Source organism: Rhinolophus sinicus, linkage group LG13, assembly GCF_036562045.2.
Source record: "Rhinolophus sinicus isolate RSC01 linkage group LG13, ASM3656204v1, whole genome shotgun sequence".
Classification (NCBI taxonomy): Eukaryota; Metazoa; Chordata; class Mammalia; order Chiroptera; family Rhinolophidae; genus Rhinolophus; species Rhinolophus sinicus.
The window spans coordinates 51,394,469-51,412,425 of NC_133762.1; the positions used below are offsets into that span (position 1 = coordinate 51,394,469).

Genomic DNA, 17,957 nt, shown 5'->3' on the forward strand with positions numbered 1-17,957 from the left:
TCTGTGTTTATAAGAGATATGGTCATTACTACTTTTTTATTAAACTATCTGGTATATTGTATATTTTATATATTAGTTAATGTCTTTTGTTTTGTTTTCTTTTAAACAGCAAATGCCAGTCTCCTTGGAGGAGGAGGTGGTAAGTACTGAACATCACTTAAAATATATTTTTATTTCTATACCAACCACAAGATGTTAAGTTCTGTGATGGTTTAGAGAAAATTAATTTAGCTATAATCACCAATCACAAAAATGATAATCTTCTAGAAAATAATTTATAATTGAAATATTTTAACTGACTTCAAAATGTGTGGAATACTATTTTTCTTATGGTCAAGCTTTGTATTTTTACTTTTGGCATAAGCTGTAACAGCTATAAGCTATTGAGATGAATACACATATAGTAGATGGCATAGTCATTTTTAATACATTTGTAGCATTGTGGGTTTGGGGTATTTTTTTTTCATCATAATGACTTTAAAAAAAAATTATGACTCTATAGCCTGAGAGCTTAATATATCAGCCCTTACTGATGTGAAAAATAAAAAAGGAATTAGTATTGGCACTTTTCTTTTTCTTTCGTCCTGTTTCGAAGAGAAAGAAAGAGATCAAAGTGAGATGAGGAAAAGAGAGATTCCTGTACTGAGAATTTTTTTGATGCTAAAATCTTGTAACTATTTTTTTATTTTTACTTCTAAGTTGAAAGATGAAAGCTTTCCTAGCCCCAGTCTATAAAATATGGTAGGGGAGAAAAAAGTATACAGTGGAATAGGGTCCTTTTTATTTCAGACCGAGATTGATATAAATAGGTTTGTTTTCTCACTCACTTTTCTTTCTACCTCTCTGTCTTGCTCTTGCTCCCTCTTTTGATGTACATCGTTGAATTAAAAATAATTGTATGCACTTTGAGCTTTCAAAAAAATTCACTGGACTTCATCATGAGGTTTCAGTGCAAATTTTATTTGGCAATCAAAATTTTAACCACTACTCCTATATAAGAATCAATAGATTTTTAAAAACAGAATTTGGAAATAGGAATAATAGAAAACAGTTTAAACTAGAAAGTGTTCTTCATATTCTTATATGTCAATGCATGTTTTATGACAGAGTATGTTTCCTACTTCCCTAAATTCTTTTAGAAAATATAAATCCACGGGAGTTTTCATTGCATTGCACTTTTTTGGGGGATGGATTGGGGGGTGTGGGGGCTTAGAATTAGAGAGAAATTTTCCCTTAGGAGTTGGATTCCCAGTAAAGTTGTATGTCTAGGTTTCTTATAATATGTTAAGAAAACATTAAAATAAATTTTCACAGTGCTCATTTTCTTGCAAGACATATTAGTATTTTCAGAAACTAGACTATACTGTTAAATAGGATAAAGGAAAGTTAAAATTGAGTCTACATAAACAAATTCATCAAGTTAAACAATAGACACATTAGCTAGACAATTATTGCTCTTGGCTACTTTTAAAAACTGGTTTGACTAATTATGTTAGTTAAAATCACTTTTAGCTGCCCATAACAGAAAATCCCAAAATAATAGTGGCTTACAGGAGATAGAAATATACTTCTGACTCATGTAAAAGTAGCCTAGATGTAAACTAGAAGGGTTATGTGGTAATTCCATGGTGTCATCAAGCACTCAAGCTCTTACTTCTCTTCCTTCCTAGTGCATGGAACTGAGAACCCATGATGGCTCTTGGAGCTCTAGCCACCATAAATTTGGGGGTCAAGAGGAATAAAACAAGACAAAAAAAAAAAAAAAAGTAGTCCCCAAAAGATGAGTCAGTTTTCTTTAAACAGCTTTCCCCGAAGTCCCAGATTATCCTTGAACTTGATCAAATGTTCATTCATGGATGCGTGTAGTTTTATTCCAGGAAGCAATATGTTTATCAAAAAATGTAAGTGTTCTGTTTTCTAAGGAAGAAGGGGAGGGTGGAGGTTTTGGAAAGCAATGAGTGGTTCCTGCCATAGTGGGAAGACAGGCTAGTTACTGTCATGAAGTTTTGTCAAGCTGCTCGTTTCTATATATGTATACATAGTGGGTATTTATAGAATTAATTCTAATGACTTGTCCTATATTCCCTTATGGTTCCTCTAACCTGTGTGCGAGACACAATGTGAAGTTTTGGCAATGGCAAGACATTTAAGAATAGCCAAACTCAGTTTTCTGTTTACCTAAAGTATATACTTTACTGTCCTGCTCTTGATGATTGATTTTGCTAAATGCAGTTATTCACCATAATCTCTAATTTCTGAATCCTGAAATTAGTGGCTTGGCATCGTCATAAAGATAAATTACAAGTATTTAAGATGGCTGTAATTTCTTCTGTTCAAGTAGGTCATTGACAGGTTCAAATTCATTTATGCACTTCTAGAATCATCAAGATTGCTCTGAATTACATGTCTGATTTCTGGAAAGCTGTATTTAAAAATTAAATGTAAGGAATATTTTTAGCCTTATCTGAATTGATTTTTCACTTTCTGATTATATGACAAATCTTTTTAATCCTGTCAGTAATATTTTAAGGTAACATCTAATAATCATCCAATAAGGAGCAATTGAATTGCTGTAATTCTCTTGAATTTAATCAAGGCTTCTTTTTATTAACTTGAATTAATAGCCCTTCAAAAACTTCTAAAAGGAATAATTCTTTGATTGACTAAACAATTTGATCAAGAAAATTTGACACCACATAAAACAATAATAATGTACCTTAAGTACCATTTTTTCATTTTCTCAGGAGGGCTTTCTCCAAATTCTACATAAGTAATACTTGAAATTTAGACAAAATCAGTGTATATAAAATTGTATTGTTCATTAAATCTTAGCATCTTGTTATTCTTTTCTGAATGCTTATAACCAGGAAGAGAGGTCTCCTGAAAAATTCACTTCACATCTGTGTGAATTTTTGTCTTTGGGCCAGAGGTCACTTTTTCTAGGAACTTAGGGTTAGACTACAGTTCATCGTAATGAACATAGGCGATGGGGTCACAACTATGCAGTCATTTCAATTAAAATGCTTGGTGAAATGGATCATCTCTGTTTATATTTTCTAGATTTGTTAAAGGCAGATACATATACTAATTTCTTAAGTAAATATGTGGCTGTTCTATATTGATTGGATACTACTTTCAGGAAGGCTTTATATTACCTATGGAATGGTATAATGTTAAAGACCTTAGAATTTCTATTAATTTTTTACAAGCTTTCCATCACTGCTACCAATACTACCCTGTATAGCTGTATGGCATACAGATCTGTGAAACAAGTACATTTTATTTTCTCACTTAGTCCTTTTATTAGTCCTATATTATACTGTGGTAAAAAACAAACAAACAAACAAACAAACCAAAACAAAAAACAAACCAAAACAAAACCACCTTAGCAGCTTAATAAAATAAGACTTATTTCTTGCTCACATCATAGTCTGAGTAGGATTGGTGGGTCTCCTACTTAGGCTCTCATACAGTTGGTGACACAGAGACCCAGGCTCTTTCCTTATCTTGTAGCCACACCACGTGATATGTGGCAGCTAAGGTTCACAGAACAGGAAGAGACAGCTCAAGATCTGTGGAATATATTTAGAGACCACCTTGGGAATGGCTTACATCACTTATGCATATGTTTTATGGGTCAGAATTCAGAAAGTGACCCCCAACATAACTACAAGGAAGGCTGGGAAGAATGGATTCTTCTAGAGTTCTGAGAAAGAGGAAATGATATGCTAAATATATAGCACTATCTCTGCCACGGTGCTCAAATGCGATCAGCATTATTATGTATTATTATTATTAATATTACTTTAATGAATTATAGTATTGAGATGTAGGGAGAGTTGGTGACTTCGTCAGGATACACAGCTTATAAAGGCAAAGGCTGGGTGAAGACAGCCTCTTGACTCACACTCTAGGGATTTTTTGCCTTTGCTTTGTGATTTTAAATATCTTTGCTCTTCAGATTTGCTTTTTCTGTGCACAGGTAGGTGACTTTGTTTACACCAGGAAGAATTAATGAGAGGGTAGGAAAACATACAGCTGAGATATGGATGATGCTTTCCTTGGCTTATTTTCACAAAATTTAAGCTCAATTAATAATTTGAAGTATATGGAATGGCATTGTCTTCTTGTACCTTTGGATTTGCTGCCCAGATCCATATGCCTTTTTTTGTGTATTTGAGGTTCCTTCTTAGAACACACCGTATTTTAAATACATGTTCACTCGTCTGTAATAAGAATGTTTATATGAACAAAGTCCAGTGATTTTGTACTTTTAGAATATATAGGTAATAATAATAAAAAAATGTTTGCAGCCAGACCTAAATTTCTCAAGAAGAAGAATTATAAAGAAAAAATAATAATTAAAGAGCTAATTCCTCAGTTCCTTTCCGATAATTACTTAGTAGACTGGAATACAATTTACAATCTCTTGCTTTAGATAATGTCTTTTCCTTTTCGTTGTACAATAATTAACATAAGACCGGAATCCGCTGATAGAACCAAACAAGACTTTGTTTATGGGATTTTTTTCCCTCTTCCAATCTGTTAATGTTCCTGAGTGCTGCAGCTTGAGGCATAGTGTTAGACATTTAAAATGGCATTTCCTGGCAGAGTGGCAATTTAAGGTTGGCTTTTTATAACTTTGTAGGACTGTTGTTTTAATCATGTGTGTGTGTGTGTGTGTGTGTGTGCACATGTATACACATACAGAGGGTGCCAAAAAATGTCTACACATTTAAGAAAGGAAAAACTGTATTAAAATTGTTATACTCAATATACACTGATAACAAAAGATGAATACAAGTCACATTTGACTTCTGCAATTACAAGAGGTCTCAAAATGGTTACCATCAACATCCAGACACTTCTGATTACATGAACTACTGTTTGAGCAACGCTGACCGAAGTGTCCATTTGTATACATTTTTTTGGCTCCCCCAGTATATACATACACACACATGTAAAGCATATATTTGTATCAATACTATAATTCTATACCATATCCTTGTGGTGATTCTGTGGCAGGTTAATTTTAAAAACTCCAAGGGTAAGCAACTCCCACTAAATAAATGCTCACCCCCAGATGGAATGCATGGAAAGGCCACTTTTCTAGAATGAGAAAGAAACTAGCATAAATTCAGACCTTCCCCATCTCTGAAGGCTTCTTGCTGTTGTGCTCCTTAATGTGGACCTTCAGATTAACAAGGTTCAGTGGCCTGGGATTATTAGTTACTGCTTCTCTAAACTCTCTCCTTTCCTGTTTGGACTGTTCTGTCTGCAGAGAGGATTCCTACTATTTTTTTGTTATTAATGTTAATATATATATATATGTTAAGGCAGTTTGTGTGAGATGCCAAAATGCATTCTACAAAAGCAGTGGAATCATAAAACTATTTGGTGTTACACAATAGATACCATCAGTGTATCTCCAGTCATTAATTTAACATACACTAATTCAATAACTTCTGTGTATCACTTTTGATTATTGATTTGGCAATGAGCACAGTCCTTTTCACGGTCCCTGTTTGGATGAATTATTTGAGCAAGTTGTAAGTCCTCATGTTCTTTCAGGTATTCCAAGGAATTTCATTGCATGGATCTTTTAATTAATATGCTAGTTTAATATCAATATAATGGGCATCAGGCATCTGTTCCTTCTTTAGAAAGCAGAAAAAATATCCTGAAAAGTATTCTTTTCATACAAAAAATTGAGTTGCTACCAAGAATTCCTAACATAAAAAGCAACAAGTATGAGTGCTTTTTTAGTGTGCAGAAGTGGGAATGCTTTCATAAATTACTTATTTTTTAAATTTTTGTTAAATTTATTGGTATGACATTGGTTGGTAAAATTATATAGGTTTAAAGTGTACAATTCTATAATATATTATCTATATATTGCATTGTGTGTTCACCACCTAGAGTCAGTTCTCCTTCCATCACCATATATTTGACCCCCTTTACCCTCTTCTACCACCCTCTGGTAACTACTAAACTGCTATCTGTGTCTATGATTTTTCATTTGTTTGTCATGTTCATTTGTTGCTTTCAGTTTTATATCCCACATATGAGTGAAGTCATATGGGTCTCGACTTTTCCTATCTGACTTACTTTGCTTAGCATGATAATTTCAAGATCCATCCATGTTGTCCCAAATGGCAACATTTCATCTTTTCTTATGGCTGAGTAATATGTGTACCATATCTTCTTTATCTAATCATCTATTAAAGGACACTTTGGTTGTTTCCATGTCTTGGCCACTGTGAATAAGGCTGAAGTGAACATAGGGGTACATATATATTTATGGATATATGTTTTCAAATTTCGGGGGTAGATACCCAGAAAAAGGCTTGCTGGGTCTTATGGTAATTCTATTCTTAATTTTTTGAGGAACCTCCGTACTGTTTTCCGTAGCGGCTGTACCAATTTACATTCCCACCAGCAGTGTACAAAGGTTCCTTTTTCTCTACAACTTCTCCAACACTTGTTATTACTTGTCTTGTTAATAATAGCCATTTTCAAGAAGTGTGGAGTGCCCTCTCACCCTCCCTTCACAGTTTTCTCCTGGCATATATCAATCACTCCATTGCTCAAAATCCCCATAGTGTTTTACTCTTGTTAACACTTGAGGTCTGGCCATGCCTTTTGGTATGTTGTTAGGAAGAATCTAGGATACTGGTCAGCAGTGAGGGACCAAGGCCAATTAAAGCCTTGGGCATTGCCCCTAGAGAGAGTCAGGCAAGCATGTCTAGCAGTGAGTTAGGCAATGCTCAGCAGCTGGATGGGTCCCAGCCATGGGCCTGGAGAGTAGCAATAGTCTATCAGTCCTGAGCGAGAGAAGCATGGCAAGAAAAACTCAGGAGCCCTGGCCTGATTTGTCTTAGGAGCAGAGTGGCAGGAAGGGATGTGATGCTAAACCATAGAAAATAAGGCTTACATCTTGGCCTCCTCAAGTGGGATTGATCCTGGGCACTGCAGGCGGTTAGGCCTGCTAGGGGAGATCAGGAGGCCCAGATGTCAGGAAGGCAAGGGGAAGAGGGATGCAGGGACCAGGAGCCAGGCCAGGTCCAACAACATTCAGTTACATACCGAACCAACCTACCTTTGTCCTCTCTCCTTCCCTTCTTCCCTCCCTCCTTCTCTCTCTTTTTTCTTTCTTTCCTTCCTTTTAATCTTCTTTCCTCTTTCTCTTTTTCAGTCAACATCATGTACTGATTATTTCTTCTATACGAGTGTCAACATTGAATTAGCAAAGATTCTTATAATTAGGTGCAGTTGGAGATATAAATATTTATTTGCATATTAATATCTTAAGAAATAGAAAGGTTCTTAATATAAGAAAAATGAAACAGAGAAGATGAAGTTAACATCTTGGAGTGGTCAGAGAAGGCTTCCCAGAAGAGGTGATACTGGAGCAATCTTGGAGGATGAGTAGCACTTGCGAGGAGCGGAAGGAAATGACCCATTCAGTTATATTGCCTCTAGTTTGATATAGATATCTTACAGGTATCTTGCTCTGCTTCAATCATCCTTCTCACTTTTCTGCAGTCATGTTATCAAAATCTTGGTTAAACAGTTTCCTCTTACCATTCAGGCCTGCCACTTAAAACGGACTGAACTGTGTTAGAATTTTGAAGATGGGGACTCTGATGCTAGTGTGTTGGCAGCCAATCTCCATCAGAGCAACCAGGGCAAAATCTGGTGGTCATCACCAACACAAGCTCCTCGCTGCCTTGCTTTCTGTTCTGATTACCTCAATTGCATGTCAATCTAGGTACCAAATCTACAGCTACCTGCCCCAGTTGGATTTATAGTGTATCTTTTTCTCATTCCACATGAGTTGGTCTAGTTCTATTTTTAGAAGTTTGACCCACCCCTGGTTGTGCTAATCTTGTCTGCCATTTGTCATTTAGCCTTCCATATGCTTCTTGGTGGAGGAAGGAGAGAGATGTAAAATCCAGGCCATGTCTCTGTGTGAATTGCCATTCCAATAACATGCCTTGTTTATTCCACCTCTAACTGTGGTATCATGCTTCCTCTGTTCTAAAGCTAAATTTTAAAGTTGTTTATCATATTGACTGCATACCTATTCTCCCTTCTAAGTAGAACTGTCTCATCTAAAAACCTTGTCAAAGGGGCAACCCTGTTCAGATTAAATGCCCTTTCTCATTCTAGCCATAGCTGACTGAACCCTCATATGAGCCTAAATACAGAGAACAGAGAGTTTATTACTCATTTTTACATCCCTGGCAGCTTCTACCACATATAGTAGGTATTTGATTTTAATTTTGAGTTATTACTATCTCTCATTCTGGATTTGTAATGTTTAGATAATTCAGTTTTGACCAGTTTGCTCTGGAAAGATAATTTTTAAAAATCTTTAGATGTTCCCTAAATGAAAAACAAAAACAAACAACTTTAAAAATGCTTACAGCAGGCAACCTGAGGATCATATACATATTTATAGAATAATTATTTTAAGCATTGTATTACTTTTATTTCTAAAAAGTTTATATAGCCAGGATCTCATAAATTTATTTGAAACTATCATTATGTTCTTTGAATTTTGGGAGCTAAAGACAATAATGTTATTTGTATAGACGGGGAAATGAAATGCAGAAAATTTGCATTCATTCCTTGGATTACATGGAAAGTGAAAGACGACTATCTCATTTATATTTTGTCATATTGTAAGTATTTAACCAGTTATAAATTTCAATAGGAAATACTATTGTCATTATTGATTTTTTTATTCAAAACTATTGGCAAACTTCAAAGTGCTAACATACCAGTTAATTAGATTTGACATTCATTAAGAATAGGATCTGTTGGGTGCGGGCCAGGCGTGCAAATGAGGGTGGCACAGAGTGCGCCTGCGCCGAGCGCCAGGACAGAGCACAGTCCTGGTTTGAGTGCGCTTCTGGCTCCGTCCGACAGCATCTCTCTCACCACGGTAGTGTGCCCTGTGAAACCCTGTCATTTTCACACCCAGCCTGTTAGGTGCTGCTCTCCACGATCATGTCCAAATCTCTGAAAAAGTTGGTGGAGGAGAACCAGGAGAAGAACCAGCCAGAAGTGAACATGAGTGACTGTGACATCTCCAACATGCTGGATGTCAACGGGCTATTGTTCTTATCCCACATCACACAACTGGTCCTCAGCCTCAACACGCTAACAACCCGTGCCACCAAACATAGCGGAACTGAAGAATTTGGAAATGCTCAACTTTTAACAACCAGATTGAGGAGCTGCCCACACAGATCAGCAGCCTTCAGAAACTCAAGCACCTGAATCTTGGCATGAAAAGACTAAACACTTTGCCTCGAGGATTTGGCGACCTCCCAGCTCTTGAGGTCCTTCATTTGACTTACAACAACTTGAATGAAAATTCTCTTCCCGGAAACTTCTACCTGACCATCCTGTGTCCACTCTATCTAGTAAGTGACAATGATTTTGAAATCCTGCCACCAGATATTGGGAAGCTCACAAAATTGCAGATACTCAACCTTAGGGATAACGACCTGACCTTGCTGCCTAAGGAAATCGGGAAGCTTACTCAGCTCAAGGAGCTCCACATTCAGGGGAAACCACCTGACCGTTCTGCCCCCAGAACTAGATTGTGTGAAAGATACCTTTAGAGGGATCAAATCTCATCCCATTTGAGAAGTGAATCCCTATCATGTACAAGACACCAGAGAAGGAAGAATGAGTAAGACAAAATCCGCATCCTATTTAATGAGCTGAAATGGAAACGATTGGTTATAATTCCAGTTTGGTTATGTGGTGGGAGGACAGACACAGCAGTCAGAGCTAGGAGAGGAGCTTGGAGAAGAACAGAGAAGGGGCGTTTGAGCTGGAGCCAGGCAGCACACTGAGCGAGACCATTATGGCCTCTGGTTCAAGCAGCTTACAATGCAGTTAGAGAGACCAAAGGAAAAATCAAAGCCAACAAAATACTACATGTGATAAGTACTGCGAAACAAGGAATCGCTGTGATAGACGAAGATCACAGGGATCAACTTTCAGTGGGGAAGTCCAGGCAGGCTTCTCTTGAAGAGGTGACATTGAATGAAGTTACATTTTGTCAGGAATTGCTGGGGAGAGGACATTTGGGTAGGTTCAGAAGCAAGAAAAGCCGTGGTGAGTTTGTGTCCTCGCAAATAAGTCACACATTGTCCAGTGGAAAGGGAGTCTGGATATCCTGTGCATGATTTTGCATGACATCGTTTTTAAAGTACCATTGTTTCAAGATTGAAGCTGTGATTCTGACCATGATGTAGAGCCTCGTTTGTTTATCCTAGACTTTACCATTTATTATTTTAAATTTACTTCCTCGACTAGGGGGTCCTTGCTCTTGATTAAGCCATAGGACACCATTTGTCCATATTTGTTGATGTCAAATTATTACCCCAAACTTCCCCTGTGAACATCTCTTTCAGTTTCCAGATCATGAAGATTAAATAAAGTGACAAATGTGAATAATGTATAAAATGTCACATATAAATCATTTATTGACTACAAAAAAAAAAAAATAAGAGCAAGGACAAGTCTTAGGAAAAGTTTTTAAGTAGGTTGGCTAAGCTGTTGAACTCTTCTTCCTCATGCGTGAAAAACAATCAACAATAAGAATTATGGATAGTAATCTGTCAATATTTTACTTGATTTAGGTTTTTTTATTGAAAACAATGATTTGATTTTGTAATACACTTCTAATTTAAAATATTAAGACATAAAAATGGTAGGTTACTTAGAAATAGAATTGTGGGCATTGACATCATAACCTCTATTTTATGTTTCATTTAAATAACCACATTTTAGGTTCATAATTTTGTGTGCTATTAAAGATAATTGGTTCTCTTCTCTGACATATGCTTCATTTTGTTAGCTTGTAGGTCTGGCATAAAACCTTTGGGTAATCATCGTGTTCAACCTTTAGAAGAAAAATAAAGTAAAAGCATTAATTCTTAAGTTTTCATGGCTGAAGTTCAACTTATTTTAAAATCTTAATTGCACTTACGGTGAAGTGATATATCTCATCTTTGTTAAATGTTTCATTGAGTTATGTGAAGAAATATTCTTTGTTAATTGTGATAACTATTTTGCATATTAATAATATAAACCATTGAGACTTACAAAAAATTTTTTTCCAGGCTTTACATTTTTTTAATTATTATTAGTTTCAAATGTACAAAACAATGTAATAGACATTTCACCCCTCACAAAGGGATATCCACCCCTCCCCAATCTATTGCACCTCTGCCAATCTATTGTCCCTCTGGCATCATATATACCTATTACAATTTCATTGACTCTATTCTCTATGCTGTACTCCACATCCATATATATATATATATATATGAAATTATAGTTGATATAATTTTACCATTTTAAATATATATATAAAATTATAGTTGACATGCAATATTATTCAGCTTTAGCTTCAGGTATACAGTGCAGTGGTCAAGTATCTACACCATCCATGAGGTGGTCTCCCTAATAAGACATTGCCCATCTGACACCCTACAAAATCTTTACATTATTGAGTATATTTCCCAAACTGTCTTTCATTTCCCCTTGGCAATATTGTAGTTACCAATTTATGCTGTCTAATCCCTTCCCCTTCTCCATCATCCCCACCCCCCTCCTATCTAGCAACCATTATAGCTCTAAGACTATGTCTGTTTACTTTGTTCATTTGTTCAGTTCTTTAGATTCCACATGTAAGTGAGATCATATAGTATTTGTCTTTCTTCAACTGACTTATTTCACTTAGTATAATGTTCTCTAGGTCCATCCATATCTCCATATTTTTGCAAATGGTAAGATTTCGTTTTTCTTTATAACCAAGTAATACTCCATTGTATAAGTGTACCAGTTTCTTAATCCAGAGACTTACAAATTTTTGAATAAAACAGTGATATCATTGCAGAACAGATAACATGGGAAATAATTTTTCATACATGTATTATTGGGGGGAGAAAGACCCAACAGGACTAAAAGAAAGACTCTAGATTCTAAATATGTGGTAGACTGAGGAAACCAGAAACTCCTACAACAAACTCACATATGGTGGGTAAAATTTAATAAAAATTAATTTAAGTACATCAGTCAGCTTACATGAAAGAAAAAGAAATCATTGGGTGACATAAATAAGGGAGTATTGAAAACCTGAAGTAAACCAAAACTGTAATAGAAACTATATATTGTATGTGTCTTTGTGTTAGTATAGATGGTGGTGGGGCTATGGGAGCTAATTCTCATTTGAGATAAGAGATAAGATTGCATAACTTAGGAGGTTAAAGCTTAGATTCTCACCTAAACCAAGATCCTCACATTGTTACAGTGTGAGTGGAAGAATGGACTTGGAAAAAAAAATTACCCACTGACTCAAGGAAACTATAAGAAAGATTCCCCTAAAAAGTCAGCATCCCAAGCCTACAACATCTTTGTTTGGTACTTAGATTTATACTACCTATGTGTCTGAGAATCCCAAACACAAGAAATTAACATAAAAGTTGGTCCTAAGGGCTTCTATCAGAGGCAAATTCAAAATCACTCTGGAGGTAAGTTTCTAACACTTAGACCACTGGGTATTATTCTCAGAAAAGAAAAAGCCCTGCCAAAATTATTTCATTATCATATATTATAAAACACATGAAGAACTTTACAGTGGAAAAGGCTGATGAAGATTACCTCAGCCATGTAATCAAAGTCACGACTAACAATGATAAATCATGTTGATAGTCTGTACCTTTGATCTGATGTAATGAAAATGCCACTGTTATTTCCTCTGTCATTACCCTCTCAAAACAGTGACAGTCTGATCTAATCATGAGTAAAGTATTAGAGAAATTCCAATAGAGAGGTATTCTATAAATATCTGATCAGTATACCTCGAAACTATCAATTTCAACAAAAAGTAGCAAAATTGAGAAACTCTCACAATCAAGAGGAGCCTAAAGAGACATGTCAACTAATGTAACATCATGTCCTGGATGGTATCTTGGGACATGAGAAAATATTTTGTAAAACTAAGGAAATATGAATAAATTATGGATGTTAGTTAATAATATGTCAATATTGGTTCATTAATAATAACAAATGTACTATATTCATTTAAGATGTCAGTAATAGGAGAAACTGGATGTGAAGTATTAGGTTGGTGTAAAACTAATTACGGTTTAAAAGGTTAAAAATAACTGCAAAAATCACAATTACTTTTGCACCAACCTAATATGTGGTAACTCTATGTACAATGTTCACAATTTTTTCCATAAATCTAAAAGATAGTGCATTATTACTTAAAAAAGGAGGAATCCATCCAAAATGCACACCAAATATGCAAAAGTCACAATAGACATTAAGATTAGACTCATAGGAACCTAAGATAGCTAGATAGCATCCTGAAAGAGAATAGAAAATACCAATAAATATGTTTAACATACTATGTATAAAAATGATAAAATACCATGGTCAAAAAAAAGGCAGATGTGAAAAAGAAACAAATAGAAATTCTAGGAATGAAAAATATGGACTTTGAAGTTGAAAAAATCTATAATAGGGAGAAGGTCCAAGAATTGGGTAAACTCTATGCCTGCTGCCTCCCAAGAACACATCAAAATTACAACTAAATTATAGAACAGTCAACCTCAAGAATCATCTGAAAACTAGCTGAGCAGAACCCCTATAAATAAGGATAAAAAGAAGAGGCTACATAGAGACTGATATGAGGGACAGAGATGTGAAATGCACTGACTCCAAACCCAAAGGTAGTGGTAGAACACTGTGAGGGACACCTCAGTGGCAGAGGTTACCCCTGAAGAGGGAGTAACACAACAGGAACCCCAGCCCAGCGGTCCTGTGCTGGGAAAATGAGTCCCCACAACATCTGGCTGTGAAAATCAGCGAGGACTCTGTCTGTCTAATCCATCCCGGTGAGATGGAAGGCAGCTGGAAAATCAGACATCCTCTTATAGGGCTGACACACAGATTCACTTACTTGTAAACACTAACCTGGGCTCTGGTGGAGGAGCAGCAACTTGAGAGGTCTTCCCCAAAGACATACGGGGAAATACTGAGTTGTGTGGCTTCAGTGCAAGGGCTAAAGGGAGAGCTGCCATCATCCCTGTGTGGAGCCTCATGTCTAGCGTATAGCGGAGCACCATCTATTCTATGTTGATCCCTCCCCCAAAAGGGGCAAATCTGTGAATGCATTGGTTTGGTAAAACCTGAGTGTGCATACCACATTGGTGAAGCCCTGGGTCTCTGCCCTGTCCCACATAGCTAGTGTTGCATCACTGAGGGCACTCTTGGCCCCTGCGCAGCCAGCCCTACCCCACAAACTGTGGAAGTGTATTTATAGCAGTGGGTAGCCTGCAGCAGCCTGGGGAACTTTCAGTGGCAGGCAGTCAGCCACAACTTGAGCTGCAGCCTCTCTTGGGGATCTCACAGTAATCTGCAGGCCCAAGGCAAGCAGTGGCTGGCCGCAGTGTTCTAAGGTCGTTTTATGAAGTGGCCACGGGCTCGGCACTTGCGCAAAAACTGAATCTGCATTAACTTGTAAAATCCACCAACCACACCGCATGATGTACTGGGACCTCGCCCCACCCAGCTAGTGCTCTATCACCAGGACTCTCGCAATACTGGGTCAACCAGCCAAGTCTGAACACTTAAGGAGGGTCTTTCAATGGCTGAAACTTATTGGCAGCTGGCAGGTGGCAACAGACCTGGGGGCCCAGGGAATTATGCTAAGCTGCCCCAGACCCAATACTGGTGGCAGCCAACCTCGGTTCACAGCTAGGCCATCCCCACATGCCTCAATGTCCAGCACAGGCAGCAGCCAACTACGTATAGTTCTGTAGCTCCTACTAGGTAGGAGCTCCTACCAGCTGTGACGAGACCTGGCTACAGGCAAGGCTAAAAATGGCCTGCATGGGAACCCCTACCAAGAAACATCCAGAGGCCAGCTTCAGACCACACCAGAGCACTACTCAGTTAACTCCACAAGTGGCACACTTAAAGGGTGGTCTCAGCAGGCAGAAAAGCCAATGGGGTAAATCCCCCTGTGAGGGGTCACCCCCCACACAGCAGCTCATACAGTGTGAGAATAGCCAATCCCCACAAAGAGTCATTCTGGGAGTCAATCCCACCCACAGATGTGCCAAAACAATTAAGGCTCAAGTACAACAGGGCAATACTTGTACACACAACACACACAAGGAACACTCCCAGAACACATGCACAGGTGATCAGGGAGAATGAGCCACTGGACCATGCTTGACACATAGCACATAAGGCCACCTGGCAAAGACTGAGAAACACAGAAAATCTACTTAATACATAGAAGGAAACATAGAGGCAGCCAGCATAAAGAAACAAGAAACACGTCCCAAATAAAAGACCAGGAGAAACCTCCAGAAAAAGAACTAAATGAAATGAAGGCAACCAACCTACCAGAGACAGAGTTTAAAACACTGGTTATAAGAATGATTAAGGAACTTAGTGAGAATTTCAAAAAACAGACAGTAAGCATAAAGAAGGACATAGAAACCATAAAAAAAGAACCAGTGAGAAATAAATAATACAATGACTGAAATGAAGAATACACAAGAAGGAAACAACAACAAATTAGATGAAGCAGAGAACTGAATCAGTAATTTATAAGATAAGATGACAGGGAACACCCAATCAGAACAACATAAAGAAAAAAATAATTTAAAAAAAATGTAGTTTAAGGTGTCTCTGGGACAACATTAAGCATAACAACATTTTCATCAATGGAATACCAGGAGAAAAGAGGGAAAAAGGGATTGAGAATCTGTTTGAAGAAATGATGACAGAAAACTTTCTTAAGCTGTCAAAGGAAATACAAGCCCAGTAAGTACAGAGAGTCCCAAACAAGATGGATCGAAATAAGCCCACACCAAGACACATTATAATTAAAATGGCAAAGATTAAAGACAAAGAGAGAATCCTAAAAGCAGCAAGAAAAAGACGACTAGTTACTTACAAGGGAACTCCCATAAATCTATCAGCTGATTTTTCAACAGAAACTTTGCAGGCCAGAAAGCCATTGCAGGAAATATACAAGGTGATGAAAAACAGGGCCTACAATGAAGACTACTTGACCGAGCAAGGCTATTATTTAAATTTCAAGAAGAGATAGAGTTTCCCAGCCAAATAAAGCTAAAGGAATTCATTACCATCAAGCCAGTATTACAAGAAATGTTACAAGGACTTCTTTAAGAAGAGGGGCAACACAAAAAAACAAAAACAAAAACAAAAACAAAATAAAAAATATTAATAAAAGGGCAATAACTATGTATTTATCAATAATAATCACTTTAAATGTAAATGGATTAAATGTTCCAGTCAAAATACATAGGGTAGCCGAATGGACGGGAACACAAGACCCATACAATTGCTGGTTTTAAAAGAGACCCACTTAAATCCAAAGACACACAGAATGAAAGTAAAGGGATGGAAAAAGATATTTCATGCAAATGGAAATGACAATAAAGCTGGGTTAGCAATACTTACACCAGACAAAATAGACTTTAAAATAAAGACTATAATAAGAGGCAAAGAAGGGACATTACATAATGATAAAGGGATTAATCCAGCAAGAAGACATAACCCTAGTAAACATCTATGCACCTAACATAGGAACACCTAAATATATAAAACAGATATTGACTGATGTAAAGGCAGAAATAACAGTAACACAATCATAGTAGGGGACTTTAGCATCCCACTCACAACAATGAACAGATCTTCCAGACAGAAAATCAACATAGAAACAGTGGCCTTAAATGACACACTAGGTCAGATGGATTTAATTGATATTTTTAGAACATTTCACCCCAAAGCAGCAGAATATACATTCTTTTCAAGTACACAGGACCATTTTCAAGACAGACCATATGTTAGGCCACAAACCAAGTCTCAATAAATTTAAGATGATTGAAATCATATCAAGTATTTTCTGTGACCAAAGTGGTATGAAACTAGAAATGAAGAAAAAAATTGAAAAACACAAATACATGGAGGCTAAATAACATGCTACAAAATAATGAAAGGGTCAACAATGAGATCAAGGAAGAAATCAGAAGATACCTTAAGACAAACAAAAATGAAAACACAATGACATAAAATCTATGGGATACAGCAAAAGCAGCAGTCCTAGGAGTGAAATTTATAGCAATGCAGTCCTACCTCAAAAAACAATTAAAATCTCAAATAAATAATCTAACTTATATTTAAAGGAACTAGATAAAGAACAGCAAACAATGCCCAAAGTGAGTACAGTGAAGGGAATAATACAAATCAGAATGGAAATAAATGAAATAAAGGTGAAAAAAACATTGCAAAAGATCAATGAAACCAAGAGGTGGTTTTTTGTGTGTTTTTTTAAGAAAAGAAAAACTGTTAAACCTTTAACCAGACTCATTAAGAAAAAAATAGAAGAGACCCAAATAAATAAAATCAGAAATGAAAGAGAAGAACTGACAACACACACCACAAAACTACAAAAAAAAAATTCTGGAAGAAATTGTACAGTCTGGAAGAAAGGGATAAATTCCTAGAGGCATACAGTCTTCCTAGGCTGAATCAAGAAGAAACAGAAAATCTGAATCTATCAATTACTACTAGTGAAGTCAAGTCAGTAATCAACAAGCTACCAACAAACGAAAGTCCTGGACCAGATGGCTTCACATATGAATTTTACCAAACATTCAAAATAGAATTAACAGTTATTGTTCATAAGCTATTCCAAAAATTCAAGAGGAGGGAAGGCTCCTAACCTCATTTTATGAAGCAACCATTACCCTGATTCCAAAACCAAAGACATTACAAAACATAAAAATAAAATAATAATAATAATAATAATAATAATGAAAATTATAGGCCGATATCCCTGATGAACATAGATGCAGAAATCTTCAACAAAACATTAGCAA

At 36.6% G+C, this 17,957-nt stretch overlaps 1 protein-coding gene and 1 pseudogene across 4 annotated transcripts in view; both read left to right on the forward strand.

The window, feature by feature from the left end:
• Positions 1-17,957, forward strand: part of MACROD2 (mono-ADP ribosylhydrolase 2) — a 2,106,080-nt gene that overhangs the window by 468,551 nt on the left and 1,619,572 nt on the right. For all 4 annotated transcript variants that reach the window (XM_074317443.1, XM_074317442.1, XM_074317444.1 and 1 more), the window contains exon 4: positions 110-139. In XM_074317443.1, coding sequence (XP_074173544.1) covers positions 110-139 — 30 coding nt within the window. The remainder of the gene's footprint in view (positions 1-109; positions 140-17,957) is intronic.
• On the forward strand, positions 8,923-10,403 carry LOC109458412 (ras suppressor protein 1; annotated as a pseudogene).